Source organism: Silene latifolia, chromosome 10, assembly GCF_048544455.1.
Source record: "Silene latifolia isolate original U9 population chromosome 10, ASM4854445v1, whole genome shotgun sequence".
Taxonomy (NCBI): domain Eukaryota; kingdom Viridiplantae; phylum Streptophyta; class Magnoliopsida; order Caryophyllales; family Caryophyllaceae; genus Silene; species Silene latifolia.
The window spans coordinates 155549917-155568433 of NC_133535.1; the positions used below are offsets into that span (position 1 = coordinate 155549917).

Consider the following 18517-nt stretch of genomic DNA (forward strand, 5'->3'; position numbering starts at 1 on the left):
GGAAATCAAGAGCCGAAGCTCTGATACCACTTATGATACGAAAATTGCGCGGAAGCGGTTTCAAAGAATAACGAACAATAATTAAAAAGGATATTTGCTTCGAAATCTGTTTTGAAATCGAAACAATGGGATATTTGCGCGATCTAGACCTATAGATCGAACAATGGTGACCGATGTAGCAAAGCGCGTGCTAGTCGATCTAGCTTAAGCCTGAAAACGCGTCAGACAGAAACCGTTTTGGAACGAAACGCGTCGATCCTATGTTTACAGAACTTGCAAACACAAACAAAGCAACAGCTTTAATTTTAATTCAATATCATAATCTATATGATAAACAATACATTAGACCTCCTTATATAGGAGTTAGAAACCAACCTAGCTAACCAAAAACACAATCTGAAACTTACCTAAAACCGTCTTGCCTTATTCTGTTAACTAGGAAATAAAATAAACTAATAATAATCTCTAATTAGGAAATAAACTAGTCCTAATGATTTATGGAAAACTTTTATTTTGTATCAAACACCTTGATAACCCCAAATTAATACATCAATCACAAAATGAAACCATACTATTACCTTATACTCATTCTACTTTCATGGCTAGTACTGTCCCCTTGTACATGTCTCCCTTCCGTCATTCATAACCGTAGTAATAACATCCAATGTATTGACACTGAGAGGGATGCCCTCCTCCAATTTAAACATGGAGTCACAGCCGATTATTGTGGACTGCTCACTTCCTGGGAAGCCAATACCAACTGCTGCCGATGGACTGGGGTCGTCTGTAGTAACTTGACCGGTCATGTCATCACGGTCAGTTTACCATCTCGTGTCAACTCTCAGTGTTTAGAAGGTAAAGTAAGTCCTTCCCTAGGCGAGTTAAAGCATTTGGAACATCTGAACCTAAGAAATAATGACTTTCGTGGAGAAATACCTCATCAGTTAGGTAATCTGTCCAAGTTAACAACTTTGGATCTATATTCTTCTTATGCTTCAACTTCGCTTCCATATTTTGCTTATGCTGGTGGTCCCGGGCAAATATCATGGATATCTCGTCTCACTTTGTTGAGATATCTTGATTTGAGTTATGCGAATCTTAGTGCAATAACGAATTGGGTAACAATTGTTAACAACTTACCTTCATTGCGTGTTCTTCGTATGGATTGGTGTCTACTTCCTACGAAGATTCCGTCACCAATTTCATACATTAATTCCTCGACTAATCTCCATACGATCAGCCTTTCTCATAATAATTTCAATGAAAGCTCAATATTACGGTGGTTGTTCAACTTTCCCAAAATCACTAACCAGCTCGTATATCTTGATCTTTCCTGGAATGTATTTGACGTTCCTATCCCAAGTGAGTTTGAGAAATTTCAATTCCTTTCATATCTCTCTCTTTCAAGAAATGCGTTTCAAGGGAGTGTTTTAAAAATCATTAGTAACTTATGCGACTTGGAACAACTCGACTTGAGTTTTAATAACTTCACTGATGAACTGAGTAATGTCATCGATTCTTTAAATAATTGCAATAAAAACAGACTAATAACATTGAATTTGCAAATGAATGGTTTTTGGGGTGCAGTTCCCGGTAGTATAGGAGAATTTTCTATGCTTGAGAGTTTGTATGTTAATTCCAACTCTTTGGAAGGTACTCTTACTCATGTGCACTTTTTAAACCTCCTACATTTACGCGAACTAGACTTGTCAGATAACCCAAAATTGGTGATAAACATTTATGAAAATTGGATTCCTCCATTTCAACTAGATGTAATCGGTTTGAGATCCTGCAAGTTAGGCCCTCGGTTTCCAAAGTGGCTTCAGGTACAAAAAAATTTCTCATACTTTGATGTTTCAATTTCGGGTATTTCTGGCAGCACTCCTGTTTCTTTCTGGAACTCACTGTCATCCAATCTTCAATATTTGAATATGTCTAATAATCAGTTTTACGGAATCCTCCCAAATCTGCCAAATATATCAAATGCTTTTGAAATAGACTTGAGCTCAAATCTCTTTGAAGGTGTTGTACCTTCAGGGTTTGAACAAACAAGCTATTTATACCTTAATAGTAATAGGTTTTCGAGCTGCTCTAATATCTTATGTCCCATTGAAAGTTTTTCACGTAAGCTTGACTTGTCAAATAACTTATTTTCTGGGGAGCTTCCAGATTGTTGGATGAATTTTAGACAACTAAAAAACTTACACTTAGAAAATAATCAATTATCGGGACATATTCCAAACTCCATTGGCACCTTGCTCAATCTTCAGACCCTACACCTGTATAACAATAGCTTTTCGGGACCATTTCCGGCTGTATTTGAGAGTTGTACATCCTTGATGATTCTTAATCTTGGATACAATTTATTTAGTGGGAGCATACCTCCATGGATTGGTAATGCTTTTGACGGTCTAGGTGCTCTCATTCTTCGGAAAAACAATTTTATTGGAGAGATACCTGAAAGTATCTGCCAACTCTACATGCTCCAAATATTAGATCTTGCAATTAATCACTTCTCAGGAGTAATACCTAATTGCATTGGGAATATTACAATGATGACGGGTATAAATAATCTAGGGCTGCATTTTGAGCCTGATGTACTATACCTTAATACTCTGTCCAATGTTGTAACTAATAGTGAAACGGCGATCGTTTCATGGAAAGGAGAGGAGCAGAGATTCAAAGAAACGATTAGGTTTGTTAAATACATTGCTCTTTCAAATAATGAGCTGAGCGGAGAAATTCCGGATGGAATATCGAGACTTACTGCACTAGGAGCTCTAGACTTGTCAGGAAACAAATTGAGTGGTAACATTCCTTTTGAAATTGGAAACCTTACAGCGTTAGAGGTTCTTAATCTGTCAAACAACCATCTTACTGGAAAAATCCCAAGAAGCCTCGCCAAAGTAACTACTCTTGATGTTATGGATGTGTCCAACAACCACCTGTCTGGGGAAATTCCAGTTAGCACTCAGTTGCAAAGCTTTGATGCGTCATCGTATGCAGGAAACTCGGGACTTTGTGGAGCGCCACTCCAAAGTTGTTCGAAAGATCGAGCGCCGTCTAATGTACCCAACGGAGATATTACTACGGTGCAAAACAAGGATGATGACTTTGGTTTTTTCCTCGGATTGTACATAAGTGTGGTGCTTGGGTTTATCGTCGGGTTTTGGGGAGTTTGTGGAACTTTAGTTATCAAAACATCTTGGAGGTATGCCTATTTCCGGTTCCTTGACAACATCAAAAACAGGATTATGTGAATAAGTTTAGGAAATTATAGCAAAAGTTGGAAGAAACCTCATATAGTATTTCATTATTGTTGTATGATATGTAACCGTGTATTTTAAATAAAGCGAGTCATATTTTTACACTCACCCAGTGACTGTACCATGTGTAACAGCAAGAATTCCGATGAGTAAATGCACCATTGAGCGGGCAGAGAGGTATGACGACAAAAGGAACATGTTTATGGTTTTCTAAATTTATCATGAGCAACTTTGTTAATTACGAGTATATATTGTCATCAACTTGCGTAAGAGTTCGAGTTATGTGCTCGCATCTGGGGTTCGAATGTTTGATAGTTGCCTACGGTTCAGAGCTTGCTACAGATCATAATTTTGTTCGGAAAGAACCATTAAGGCCTGAAAAGTGGAGTTTCGACACAAATTACATAGTTACAGCCACACACATGTAGATTTGTAGATTTTTAACACTAAACTATTCAGATTTTTTATGTCTTAATTACATAGTTACAGCCACACACATAGTTACAGCCACACACATGTAGGCCTAAAAAGCAGTACAACAACATTATCAACAACAGTTTTTCGGACCTGCTATAAAGAATGGCCCAGTTTTTCGGACCTGCTAAAGAATGAACCAGTTTTTCGTCGGACGGGAACTTAGTCCGTGGTTTTTCGCCTCACAACCCAGGGGCCCGGACTAAACCTTGGCTCTGATATCATATTAGAATTCTTAGAATAGAATAAGTGTAAACGGTTTTATTTCGTGATTTGTACAAATGAATTCTACAACTATTTAATATTTATAAGATATGTTACTAGATATTTACGGAAAGAATAATGCAAAGGCACTTCAAATATTTACAACGGCTATATAATAATCTTTAACTCCGGCAAGAAGAAAATGTTGCCGTGTATAATTTATTACGACCCATACAAAGTGTAACTCCCTTTCGTATCTCTCCCTTTATAATAATGCATTTCAAGGGAGTGTATCCAAAATCATAAGCAAGTTATGCAACTTGGAACAACTCCACTTGGGGAATAATAACTTCACTGATGAGCTAATTAATGTTATCCACTCTTTGCTCAAGTGTAATAATAAAGCATTGTTAGCACTGGATTTGAGTTTTAATCATTTTTGGGGTGAAATTCCCAACGATATCGGCTCATTATCTTCTTTGAGGGAATTATACCTTGCCCGTAACCAGCTTTGAGATTACTCTTGGCATAAGACAACTTATCATGCTTGAGATATTGGATGTTTCTTACAATTCCTTAGAAGGAACTCTTTCTCGTACTTTTTTCTCAAGCTTCATAAACTTACGTGGACTTGTCTTGTCAGATAACTCGAGATTGGTGATAAGCATTGAGGAGGATTGGATTCCTCCATTTAACCTAGACATAATCCTACTCGGATCCTATGAGCTAGGCCCGCGATTTCCAAAGTGGATTCAATTACAAACAAATTTCTCATACTTTGATATTTCAAATACAAGCATTTTTGATAGCATTCCCGTTTCCTTCTGGAACTCATTGTCATCCAATCTTCTATATTTGAATATGTCCTATAATCAATTTTACGGAACGCTTCCAAATTTGCTAGATATATCGTATGCTTTTGAAATAGACTTGAGTTCAAATCACTTTGAAGGTGTTGTCCCATCGGGACTTGCACTAAACACCAGCTTTTTATACCTGAATGATAATAGGTTTTCTAACTGCTCCTATTTCTTATGCCCCAAAGCTGAAAGTATTTTAGAAATACTTGACTTGCCAAATAACTTATGTTTTGGGGAGCTTCCAGATTGTTGGATGAATTTTACTCAACTAACAAGCCTACACTTAGAAAATAATCGGTTTTCCGGAAAAATACCAAATTCCATTGGTACACTGTTGACACTTCGGTACTTGCACCTATATAACAATAGCTTTTGAGGACTATTCCCGGCGGCATTTGAGAGTTTAACCTCCCTGGTCATCCTAAATCTAGGATACAATTTATTAAGTGGGTACATACCTCCAAGGATTGGTAATGCTTCTCGAAGTTTAGGTGCTCTTATTCTTCGTAAAAACCATTTTATTGGAGCGATACCTGAAAGTATTTGCCAATTCAAAAATCTCCAAATATTAGACCTTGCAATTAATCGCATTTTAGGTGTAATTCCCAATTGCATTGGTAATTTAATGGCTATGATGAAAGGGATAAAAAATCTAGGGATGTATTTTGACAGTGGTGTACTTGCTTTGAATGAACATTACGAGCCTGAAACAAAAACTGATACTGTGGTTGTTTCATGGAAACGAGTGGAGCAGAGATTCAAAGAAACGATTAAGTTTGTTAAATATATTGATCTTTCACGTAACGAGTTGAGCGGGGAAATTCCAGATGGAATATCAATTCTCAGTGGATTAGAATCACTGGACTTATCGAAAAACAAATTGAGTGGTAATATTCCATTCGAAATTGGAAACCTTACGGCTTTATAGCTTTTTAATCTGTCAAATAACCATCTTACTGGAAAAATTCCTATAAGCCTAGCGAAAGTAACTACTCTTGATGTTGTGGATGTATCGAACAATAACTTATCTGGGGAAATTCCAGTTAGCACTCAGCTGCAGAGCTTTGATGCGTCATCATATGCAGGAAACCCGAGACTTTGTGGCGCGCCACTGCCAAGTTGTTCGAAAGATCGAGCGCCCTCCAATGTACCCAACGGAGATATTACTAGCGTGCAAAACAAGGATGGTGACTTTGGTTTTTTCCTTGGACTGTACATAAGTGTGGTGCTTGGGTTTATCGTTGGATTTTGGGGAGTTTGTGCACTTTAATTATCAAAACATCTTGGAGGCATGCCTATTATCGGCTCCTTGACAGAATCAAAGACAGGATCATGTGAATAAGTTAAAGGAAATTATAGCCAAAGTTTGAAGAAACCTCATATTTTATTATTGTATAATATGAAACCGTGTATTTTAAAGAGTAAATTATCAATTACACCCACGTCAAATGCACATTTTTACATTAACTCCCACGTCAAATTTTTTTTTTAAATTACACCCAAATTAATAGCTCAGGTTATAAATTGCACCCAACCCCATTTTCCGGCGGAAAAAATTATGAAATGACAATTTTGCCCCTGAGTCTATTAGTCTGATTTTTGTGACTTTTGAGTTACTTCCCTTATTTCATCTTCTCACCTAATTTTCCCTCAATTTTCCCCAAATATTTGCAATTGAAGAAGATGAAGAACCAATTTCTCTTGTTCCTTCTGTCAATCTCAAGTCTCTTTTTCTTCAATTCCATGCCCTTTAATGATTACACTCTAATGATTATACTCACCTAATATCTCGATTACACCCACCTAATTTCTCTTGTTCCTTCTGTCAATCTCACCTAATTGAAGAAGTCTCTTTTTCTTCAATTCCATGCCCTTTGGTTTGGTAGAAGGAGTTGTCCTGGAGCCAGCTTGGGAACCCGAATGGCCGGGTTAGTGCACGTGTATCGTCCTCAAACTCATACTTAAAGTACCGGAATGGACGACCAAGCACCATACCACTTCTTAGACAATACGCTAGCGCGACCCGCCTCTTTAGTATCAAGCATTGAGAGAATAGTATGCAGTATAAAATCCGGAAGCTCTGAAATTCTATCAACTATACCCCTTTGCTTCTTTGCTACATTTTCCCCAACCTCCATGATTTTCTCACAGAATTTCACAAACAGTTGGTATGCACTATTTCAAATTTGCAAATTCCTAATAATTGAATATAGTGCGTGTCTACTTCAACCCCGGCTTTTCTTCGATCCTTTATGTCATCCGATTAACCCAAGTATACTTGATTTTTCTTGAGTTTCCCATGTGTTCAATTGATTCAAGCCCATCCGGTATGGTATACTCTTTTTGTGACCTAATCGCCATTTTTTTTGATCGATTATCTTAATCGTAGCCCATTCGGAATACATTGTTGTTTGAGAAGGATGAAGAGGCAATGCGGGAGGAAACACTATCAACTTAATAAAGGAATGAAGGAGGGCAAAGTCGTCCAAATTTTAATATTTTACCCAGAAAATTTGAAAATTGACGGAAATTTGGCCGGATTCCGATATTGGGTGCAATTTGTAAACTGAGCTATTAACTTGGGTGTAATTTAATAAAAAAATTTGACGTGGGAGTAAATGTAAAAATGTGTATTTGACGTGGGTGTAATTGATAATTTACTCTATTTTAAATCTATATTGAAGAGGACGGTACAAATAAAGCGAGTAGTATTTCAACACTCATCGAGTGACTGTACCATGTGTAACACCAGGAATTCCAATGAGTAAATGCACTGTACAGCGGCAGAGGGTGCTGCAAATTACCTACGGTTCAGTTTTGATTAGTTTAAAGGAACAGAGTGTGCTGCAAATAACATAGTTACATCCACAATCATGTAGATTTCAACGCACACTTGTTAGATGCAGGGATGGTAATTGTGGTCCAAATCGAATCAACCCCGAATCAAAAAAATTCGATCCAAATTCACCTTTTAAAAATCCATAAACAATCCACTACTTAAAAACCCATATCCAAATTCACCATTGGAAAACCCAAACCATATCCAAACCCGATCCATTCATACCCGAACCCGATCCTATCAAATATTTTTCAAAATTTAGGCTTTATTAAGCTCGAAATATCGAGTTTTTTTCATATTAGATAAATTTTTTATATAGTATAAATCAAGTTTTGAATTGGATTTGGGATTATATGGTGGATCGGTTATGGATTTTGGGTGGGTATGAATTTGAAAAAAGTATAATGGATCGAGTAAGGATTTTAAAATTTTGAATATGATTGGGTTTAGATATGGATCGGTGATCCAATAAGTAAGTGAATCGGGTTTAACATTGCCATCCCTAGTTAGGCGTGGACATGAATAGTCCAAGTCGTCGTCTTTCGTGGTCTTGAATCATTTAAGTGTAAAAGTCTTATTAATGCAGCCCACATATGCCTCCGTAACAAACTCCCCCTTATTTCTACACGTGCCAATGTGATTACTTGGCGTGCGGGTAACACGGATTTCAAAGTCGTGATGGTGTAAAGTTTGTTTTAGCTTATTTTATTTAATTTTGAATAAAATTAGGAAAGCTTGCTAATTTCCTAAAACTCGTTAAAGCTGTTAATTTTATTTTTTTAGTTAATATCTCTTAATTAGTTAATTTAGGATGTGGAGTTGTAATAGTATAATTAGAGGTGGTTATATTCAGTTTTCGACATTCAATAATAGAGAGATTTCGAGCTTATGCTTGTGTTTGTTCTTTTAGCTTGCGAGCTTTAGGATCGTTATTTCATTCTTGCGAAAGTGAAATAATACAAATTCTTCCTTGCAAGGTTGAGTGTTTTCTTGAGTGTCCGACGTCCTTGCGAGGGTTGAGAGCTATCACGTTTATCCGAGTTAATCAAGGCGTCCTGCGAAATGGCGAGTTTAACTCTAGTTTTAGTTGAGAATCTTGCGAGATTTTCACAACTAAATCATAATCTCTTTTATTTCCGTGCATTTATCATACAAAATCAAACAAAAACACGTTATGTTCCGCTGATATTTTATTAGTCAAAACAAACATAAGAATTCCAATTAGTTTTACATCAAAGAATAGAGGTATTGGCCTTGAGGGTGCGTCCGAGGAAATATACTCCACTGACTAATATGACCAAAATGCTTGAGTCTTTGGCCAGTTGGAAGAAATTTATGGACTCCACCAAAAAAAATGAAGAAGAAAAATGAACAAAACAACACACATATTGTTTCTTTAGCAGTGACGTTTATGAAACCTACCCAAAAAATGGAGAAATTTCAATATTGATATTAAGGGAATTATTATACGACTTTCCTCTAAAGCGGCCTTTATTTTGATTTAACGGCCTTTCAGCAAAGATACTAGAGAAAATAATTACTCCCTTCTTTCCATTTTATTGTCCTCTTTTTTCCAAAATTCCATACCGAAATTTGCAAATGGAAAAATGGAGAGTCAATACATATATATAAAGCAGGAACTTTTCAAGTGATATTAGAGAGTCCAACTTTTTTAGAATTCCAAACAAGAGTAGATTTCGAAAAAAAAATTAATAAAATTATCCTAATAAAAGTAGATTTGTTAATATTTTAATAAAGTTATCCTAATATAAGTAGATTAAAATTATTTAATAAGATTATTCTAATATAAATAGGTGATACTCAAAATACACAATGTAACTAATTATATGGTCTTTTAATTATAATATAAACATTTTTCATATATATCGAGTTAATTAGATTTTACTCCCTTTTAAAATTCACATTTTTAAAATTACTCCCTTTTGAAATTTTTCGCTAAAATTACTCCCAAGTTGCATTTTTTCCTAAAATTACTTCAAAAATTCAATTTAAGGTATAACTATGTAGACAAGGAGGGAGAGTTCAAAAACAAAGAAAATAAGTCACTTAAATTGAAGTTTTGAAGCAATTTTAGGGAAAAAATGAAACTTAAGGGAGTAATTTTAGCAAAAAAATTCAAAAGGAAGTAAATTTTAAAATGTGGATTTCAAAAGGGAATAAAATATAATTAACTCTACTATATCTTAAATTTCATTTCTCATACTAACTGAAAAGTTAACTGAAACCTAAAAATGTAGCTTAAAAGGTAATTGAAAACTAAGACGTGATAATTTAATTGATTAAGCCAAAAATGTTTGGCAAACTAATCGAAAGTAGCTATTTTTTTTGGTAAAATGATATAAAAGGACATAATAAGTTCTCTATATTTAATATAATAAATTGAATGAATAAAAAAACAGGTAACTTATTTCTCACATGCTACTCTTATTTTGGCAAATAATTTATCTATCAAATATTTACAAAAAAAATTAAGATAAATGAAATTTTGCTCAAAAACTAATTTCTTTGAAATAAAGCCTAAGCCCCTGTTTGGCAAACAGCAGAAGCAGATTCATGATAGCGGATAACGTTAGCAGAACACGGTTAGCAGATTTTAGTAGCAGGTTTGACTATCAGACAAATTAGTAGAATTAGAAAAGAGTGTTTGGTAATTAGCAGATTTCAGGATAATTAGTATGGTTTCATGAATAAATTGAATATGCTAATGCAATATGCTGCTAATAGCAGCATATTCAAAAACAGTAGATTCCGAACAATATGCTATCAGAATACGCCGTTTACCAAACACAAAAAAATAGTAGATTGCTTGGTCAAACTACTAATTACGCTGAAATCTAATTAATTACTTCTTGATGTTTTTTTTGCCAATGTTTACTTATTTTTGACCCTATTGTTAGTAGTTGATCTCAAGTTCTATTTTTAATTTTATAATCTCCATTATAGCTATTGGTTCAGAATAAATATTAGCAATTAGGCATTGTAACACAAGGTACATATATATACTCCAAAATCATGAGGAACAGAATAAATAAGTAGTTAGTTCAAAGAATAAAAATTATTATTAGCTCTACAATAAGAAAAAAGCAAATTAATTTGATCAAAAAGGAAACACATCACAAGTGTCCAACTATACCGCATTTGTCTTGGATGTAGCGAATATAAATAAAGTTTTAGACTCAAACTGAATTTTAAATCCTGCCGACCATGGGTGTTATATATGGGTAAAATAATATCAGAATTATTTGAGAAAGTTATAGAATAGACAAGTATATGACATTTAAATGGAACGACACTATTTTAAGATCTCCCAAAGTTGAAGCAGTTATGGTTTTGAAAATTTTTACTTGCGACAAGTAGGGCATGGAATTTTTCTATTAAATACGGGTATGAGAAGGCCTACATTCGTCATGTCTTATCCCCCATTTGGCATCCTTACTTTTAGGCGTCGTTTTTGTTTTCATTATGCGAGATTTGGTCGGGTATTTTAGTTGGTGTAGACTTTGGGAGTAAGATTCATCCTCTTAGGAATTTCACACTAAATGTATTTAATCTTCTTCGCAATGATCTTCCGTATTGCTTCTACACAATCGTTATTGCGGAAGTTTGATCATGATTTTCGACATATTAATGGTCAAAGTTATAAAAGTTTGACCTCTAAGAAGCAAGGTGGAATAGTTTAAGAAGAGGAGAGAGTATACATGATGAATTTTTTTAATATAACTCATAATAATATGCTCTACTAAGTGTGGTATGTCGGTTACGTTGTAGAGGAGCATTAACTCCGTAAGAAGATTATCTAACGGGACCTGTCTTATTATTAGCCACCTTGGAAAATTCATAGTAGAAGGGAAGATACTTACGGGTTCCAAAATCGGCAAAAGGTACTGTACTCTGGGATAGTAATGACTTACTCAGAAACAAACAAAGATTCTTTTCGTTCTTAAGCAGAGACAATATACGTTCAGGTCATGCTATGTAGACGTGACAAATAGATCAGGTCGTGTCGAGTTCAGGTGTCACATTTAAATGGGTAACTAACTCTTCAACCCAAACTCTACCCAATTAAATCTCGTGTCGTGTTGATCCAGTTACATTAATAGGTCATCAAACCTCAACCCTGACCCGTTAATTTCGTGTCGTATTTTCGTGTCCTGTCATATTTGGAAAGTGTAAGTATATTTATGTGAGGATCAAGAAAACTTGGGATTAATTTATAAATAGGTTATTTGTGTCGGGTTTGTGTGTAGAGTGCTCAACCCAAACCTAGCCCAATTAAATCACGTGTCGTGTTCGTGTCGACCAACTACATAAATGGGTCGTTAAATGTCAACCAAAACCCGTTAATTTCGTGTCGGATTCTTGTCGTATTTTCGTGTCGGGTCATTGTTTGTCGGCTCTAATGATGTGCTATAACAATAAACAAGAGTTAGGGAGAGTCACTAAATCATGTTTAAATTTACTGTCAAAACCAATTTTTATTAATGGCCAACTTTATGTAGTTTCAAGAACAACGTCATCCGAGAGATTAAGGTTCTACATCGATGATAGAGACCAAATGTATCAAGGCCACAAGAAGGACATTGTTTACAAAGAAGTTTTCATAATTTACTAAATTAAGATGTCGTATTATATATTTTGCATGAAGTTTTTAGGGACAAGTAGTCAAAGATTATTTCGGTAAAAAATAGATGGTGCTAAGTCAATAAGAATGGTAACTCTATAATCGAACTATATCTCTGAATGTTAGTATACAACTGATATAGTTAAATACCAAATGCCACAACGCTTTCGTTGCGTTTTTGTTATAGGAACTGAAAATTAATCTGTCATCATTTAAATCAACCCCCAAAATTTTGTTTGCTTCCATTTTTAGTATAGTTTGACTTTTGTTAAATTTAATCGTTTTCTATTACCAGACCATGGTAACGTAAAATAACGTTTTTAGCGGTGCCATAAAATATATACTACTAACTGACATTATTAATTTAGGGATGGCAATGGGTGGGATATGGATGGGGTGGAGCCATATCCATATCCATTTAATTTATGGTCATCCATATCCCACCCTCATCCATTTAATATTTTTTCATCAATCCATATCCATATCCACCGGGTGAAGCGGGTATCCGTTGGATATTTTTACAGCTTATAAAATATTAAGATAATATATCGTAAAAAAATTGTAGCGATAAAATTAAAAGGCATACATAATTCAAGTAACAATATGTGTTAGAAAATAGCAACCCAATATATATTCAACAACAAAGTGTCTTTGCAAAGCAAGTGACCATACAAATACGTCACTCCAACTACAAAGAAACCACCAACGCATTATATTATTGATTAAACTAACAAAAGTAAGTTACTTTGATTAGTGAAAATAACAATATCCACATAAATACAAGTTTTACTTTTCCTAAATAACAGTATGATATTAAAATTAAGTAAAATTTCTGATAAAAAAAATATACTTTTGAAGGGAAATCATTAATGACCAAAATAATTATTAACTTAATAAAAAATTAATTATAAATATTAATTTCGGATATCCACAGGGTGGTTAAGCGGGTGAGAGACGATAATCCATATCCCACCCTAAATTCACCCATATCCATATCCTACCCTAAATTCGAAAAAAATTCGTCATCCATATCCCACCCATTTAATTTCGGGTGGATGGATATCCACAGGGTAAGAGTGAGACTGCCATTATATTAACTTGGTAACCCAACTATTTTAAAAAATGACAAACTACTAACTGATATTGTCACAGATAATACTACTAGGTGCTCGTGCAGTCTATGTAATAGAATCAGAGATATTGCGAGATGTCTATAAAGAGCAAATACTCTTAATTGTAAATAGTCAAGGTAAAAATATGTCGTAAGAGATCTAACATTTTCTCTCAACGCACTAAATATATATAATTTTGATACCTGCTGTTTTTTTGTAACATCATTCAGTTTTACGTAGTTATAAAATAATTTGCAAAACTCATAAAGATATGTCTCCGTTATTAAAGGTTCATATTAATGAGCTCCACCATGTTTATAGAGAAAGCGTTTTGTATTTAATTAAAAACCGGTTGTGCCTGTAACAATGAAAAAACTAGCGACATACTATAACTATGTCACTTGATGTTATACTAATTGATGGCAAAACTTTTATGCTAAAAACACTAATAATTCATCAATTATCATCTATACCAATCACGAATTTTTTTCATCAATGACAACATAATAGAACATTTTTATTAACTTAAGAATATATTTTTACAGATAATCCTAATGGGAGCCCCGTGCATCGCACGGGCTTTCCAACTAGTATGACAATAAAAATGGAACGGAATTAGTACAAATTTAATATTTTGAAAAACGTTTAGGAAAAATTACAAATAACCACTACGAATTTGCCTATTTTTACAAATTACCACCAGGTATTTACAGTTTTTTAAATAAACCCGAACTTCAATATATATTCCCCGTTCACTATTTTTACCCCGATCATTATTTTTCTTATTTTCCATCTTATTAAAAGACGATTTGCGCTAAATACTAAGATTGCCCTCATTTAATTTCCCAATTCAATCAATTTTCCTAAAGTCTCAAATTTTTCCAAACCCTAAAATCCCAAATTCCAAAATCATTTATCCCCAATTCAATCAATCAATTTATTTCAATATTTGATATTCATGAAGAAATTTCAATATTTGATATTCATGAAGAAATTTCAATATTTGATATTCATGAAATTTCAATAATATATCGATTCCCATGGAGAATGTTTATCTTAATGCAAATTAATTAAACCATGAAGAATTGTCTATGAAAGTGTTGTACAGGACTTGAATTGTCTTACGTCTTGGTCTTCGACGCTGATTGAACAAGACACTACTTTACGGCTTAATCCTTACTCTACCCCTCGTTCACACGTCTTTGCTTGGTGTAATTTTTGAAGTAATTGGAAGTGTCAGAACCGAAGGACAGTAGTTTTTTGTATGTATATATATATATATACCCTTGACCCAGACTAACAGCTTGATAACTCAAAACTAATTCATTCTTGCACCACAAAATGAAACCATTCCTATACCTTATACTCATTGTACTTTCATGGCTTGTACTTTCCCCTTTTATATGTCACGCTGATGACCTCGGTCGTAACCATACTAATCACATCCAATGTATCGATACAGAGAGGGATGCCCTCCTCCAATTCAAACACGGCATCACAAATGATACAAGTGGGCTGCTTACTTCTTGGGGGAGCCACACAGATTGTTGCCGATGGACTGGGGTCGTCTGTAGTGATCAAACCAGTCATGTCGTTAATCTCAGTTTAGTAGGTTGTGATGTCGGTTGGCTGGAAGGTAAAGTGAGTCCTTCCCTAGGTGAGTTAAAACATTTGGAACATCTTAACCTGAGTGGTAATTACTTTTCTGGAAAAATACCTCATCAGTTGGGTAATCTCTCTAAGTTAACAACTTTGGATCTATCTTATGCTTTTATTAGTTATGATATTAATTATGAAATTCAGGTGCAAAGTTTGTCGTGGATTTCTCATCTAAGTTTGTTGAGATATCTTGATTTGAGTTTAGCAAATCTCAGTGATGTCACGAATTGGATTCCAATTGTTAATAATTTACATTCATTGCGTGTTCTTCGTATGGATGACTGTCAACTTCCAACGAGAATTCCATTATCACTATCATATGTTAATTCCTCAACCACTCTCCATACAATCAGCCTTTCTCGTAATTATTTCTATAACAGTTCAATATTCGAGTGGTTGTTCAAGTTGCCTAGAATCACTACCCAACTTGTACATCTTGACCTTTCCGGTAATTATTTTGAAGTTCCCATCCCAAGCGAATTTGAGAATTTTCATAACCTGTCATATCTCTCTCTTTCTGGAAATTGGTTTCAGGGGAGTGTTTCCAAAATCATTGGTAAGTTATGCAACTTGGAAAACCTCAACCTTAGGGATAATAATTTCACTGATGAGCTAAGTAATGTTGTTCATTCTTTAGTTAAGTGTAATAACAAATCCCTGTTAGTACTTGATTTGAACTATAATCGTTTTTTTGGTGGAATTCCAGATGACATCGGCTCATTATCCTCTTTGAGGGAGTTATACCTTGGTGATAACCTGCTTAAAGGTCAGCTTAGTTTAGGTGTTGGACAACTTACCATGCTTGAGACATTGGATGTGTCTTCCAATTCTTTAGAAGATACTCTTACTCATACTTTTTTCTTAAGCCTCGTACATTTACGTGAACTTATCTTGCAAGATAACCCGGGATTGGTGATAAGCATTGAGGAGGATCAGATTCCTCCATTTAAGCTAGATGTAATCCATTTGCGATCCTGCAAGTTAGGCCCACGATTTCCAAAGTGGCTTCTATTGCAAACAAATTTCTCGTACTTTGATGTTTCAAATACGGGCATTTCTGACAGTATTCATATTTCCTTTTGGAACACATTGCCCACCAATCTTATCCACTTGAATATGTCTAATAATCAGCTTTACGGAATGCTCCCAAATCTGCCACAAAAGCATAAACCTTTCTTTTCATATCCTTATCCACTAATAGACTTGAGTTCAAATCTGTTTGAAGGTGTTGTACCATCAAGTTTTGCAAGCGCAGCCTATTTATTCCTTAATGATAATAGGTTTTCTAACTGCTCTAATCTCTTATGTCCCAAAACTGAAAGTAGGTTAATAGATCTTGACTTATCCAATAACTTGTTTTTCGGAGAGCTTCCGGATTGTTGGATGAATTTTTATCAATTAAGCAGCCTACACTTGGAAAATAATAGATTTTCCGGAAGTATGCCAAAATCCATCAGTACCCTGTCAGGACTAGATTACTTGTACCTGTATAACAATAGCTTTTCAGGGCCATTCCCGATCGCATTTGAGAGTTTGACATTCTTGAAATTCCTAAATCTAGGATTCAATTCATTTAGTGGGAACATACCATCATGGATCGGTAATTCTTTTCAAAGCCTAGGAGCTCTTATCCTCCGGAAAAACCATTTTATTGAAGAGATACCTGAAAGTATATGTCAACTCAACAATCTCCAAATATTAGACCTCGCAATTAATAACCTCTCAGGGGTACTCCCCTATTGCATTGGTAATTTTACATTGTTGAAAAGGACAAAAGACCTCAAGTTGGGTTCTCATCTTGATGAACCTAGAAGTAGTGAAACTGTAACTGTTTCATGGAAAAGGAAGGAGCAGAGATTCAAAGAAACGATTATATATGTTAAATATATCGATCTTTCAAGTAACGAGTTCAGCGGGGAAATTCCAAATGGAATATCGAGTCTTACTGCACTAGGTGCCCTGGACTTATCAAAAAACAACTTGAGTGGTTACATTCCACTAGAAATCGGAAACATGACAGCTTTAGAGTTTCTTGATTTGTCGAACAACCATCTCAGCGGAGAAATTCCAATAAGCCTAGCCAAAGTAACTACTCTCGATGTCATGAATGTGTCGAACAACAACCTGTCCGGGGAAATTCCAGTTAGCACTCAATTGCAGAGCTTTGATGCCTCATCGTATGCAGGAAACGTGGGGCTTTGTGGCGCGCCACTCCCAAGTTGTTCAAAAGATCAAGCGCCTTCCAATGTACCCAAGGGAGATATTACTAGTGTGCAAAACAAGCATGACGACTTTGGTTTTTTCCTTGGACTGTACATAAGTGTGGTGCTTGGGTTTATTGTCGGGTTTTGGGGAGTTTGTGGCACTTTAGTTATCAAAACATCCTGGAGGTATGCCTATTTCCGATTCCTTGACAACATCAAAGACAAGATCATGTGAATAAGTTAAAGAAATTATAGCTAAAGTTGTTTCATTATTGTATGATATGTAATTGTGTACTCCGTATTTTAAATAAGTATTTCCACACTTACGCACCTAGTGACTGTACCATGTGTTATGTGTAAGCACCGGAATTCCGATAAGTAAATGCACTGTTCGGCTGCAGAGAGTAACGGGTGAGCAAAACTATACGATACAATTTTATAATACGAATACGATACGGTATACGGTTTGAGTTATACGGATTTCCGTATATAAGATACGAAAATCCGTATATACGATACGGTTTTCATAAAACCGTATCGTATCCGGGTCGGGCAAAACCAAAACCGTATATACTGTTTTCGACACGGTTTGAAATTTTTGTATAAAAAAAACGCAAAGTTCCTCTTTCAACTTCCACTCCTAATGTTTTTTTATGACTTATTTTAGTAATATATCTCAATAAATAAAAATTAGCTCCTCATCAAAGGTAGTCATTTTAGAGGTAATTAATTAACTATTAGCTCTTGAGTAACTACAATGTTTAATTGCGCATTTGTCCCCAAACCGTATCCGTATATACGGATTCCGTATACACGGTTTTTCCGGGTACCTGAAAACCGTATATACGGTTAAACCGTATCGGATCCGTATAGTGATTTTTGCGATTCTAAAGCCGTATACCCGATACGGTTTTTAATAAAACCGTATCGGGTATACGGTTTTAAAAACCGAATCGGAGAGGTATGACGAGAAAAGCAACATGTATGTATATGGTTTTTTAAATTTCTCATGAGCTACATACTTTTGTTAATTATATATATTTTCTTAAACTTGCGCAAGAGTCCGAGTTATGTGCTCGCATCTTGCGTTCGAATGTTTGATTGTTTACTACAATTCAGTTTTCATTAGCTCAAGGAACAGAGTTCGTTACAACGTACAAATACCTAAACAGAACATATTTTGTTCCGAAAGAGCCATCAAGGCCTGAAAAGTAAAGTTTCGACACAAATTACAAAGCTACACATGTAGTTTTGTAT

At 35.0% G+C, this 18517-nt stretch overlaps 3 protein-coding genes across 3 annotated transcripts; all 3 read left to right on the forward strand.

Moving 5' to 3' along the window:
- The first annotated feature begins 560 nt into the window (after positions 1–560).
- Positions 561–3260, forward strand: LOC141608687 (receptor-like protein EIX2). The gene has a single exon (XM_074428031.1). It carries the CDS (start codon positions 561–563, stop codon positions 3258–3260), a length of 2700 nt encoding a protein of 899 aa, XP_074284132.1.
- A 1227-nt stretch (positions 3261–4487) lies between these two features.
- On the forward strand, positions 4488–5732 carry LOC141608688 (receptor-like protein EIX2). Its single transcript, XM_074428032.1, has 2 exons — positions 4488–5130; positions 5236–5732. Exons 1-2 carry the CDS (start codon positions 4488–4490, stop codon positions 5730–5732), a joined length of 1140 nt encoding a protein of 379 aa, XP_074284133.1.
- Positions 5733–14458: 8726 nt separating this feature from the next.
- Positions 14459–17660, forward strand: LOC141606491 (receptor-like protein EIX2). The gene is made up of 2 exons (XM_074425639.1): positions 14459–15054; positions 15763–17660. The coding sequence occupies exons 1-2, from the start codon at positions 14739–14741 to the stop codon at positions 17493–17495; spliced, it is 2049 nt and encodes a 682-aa protein (XP_074281740.1). The 5' UTR covers positions 14459–14738; the 3' UTR covers positions 17496–17660.
- Positions 17661–18517: the final 857 nt, after the last annotated feature.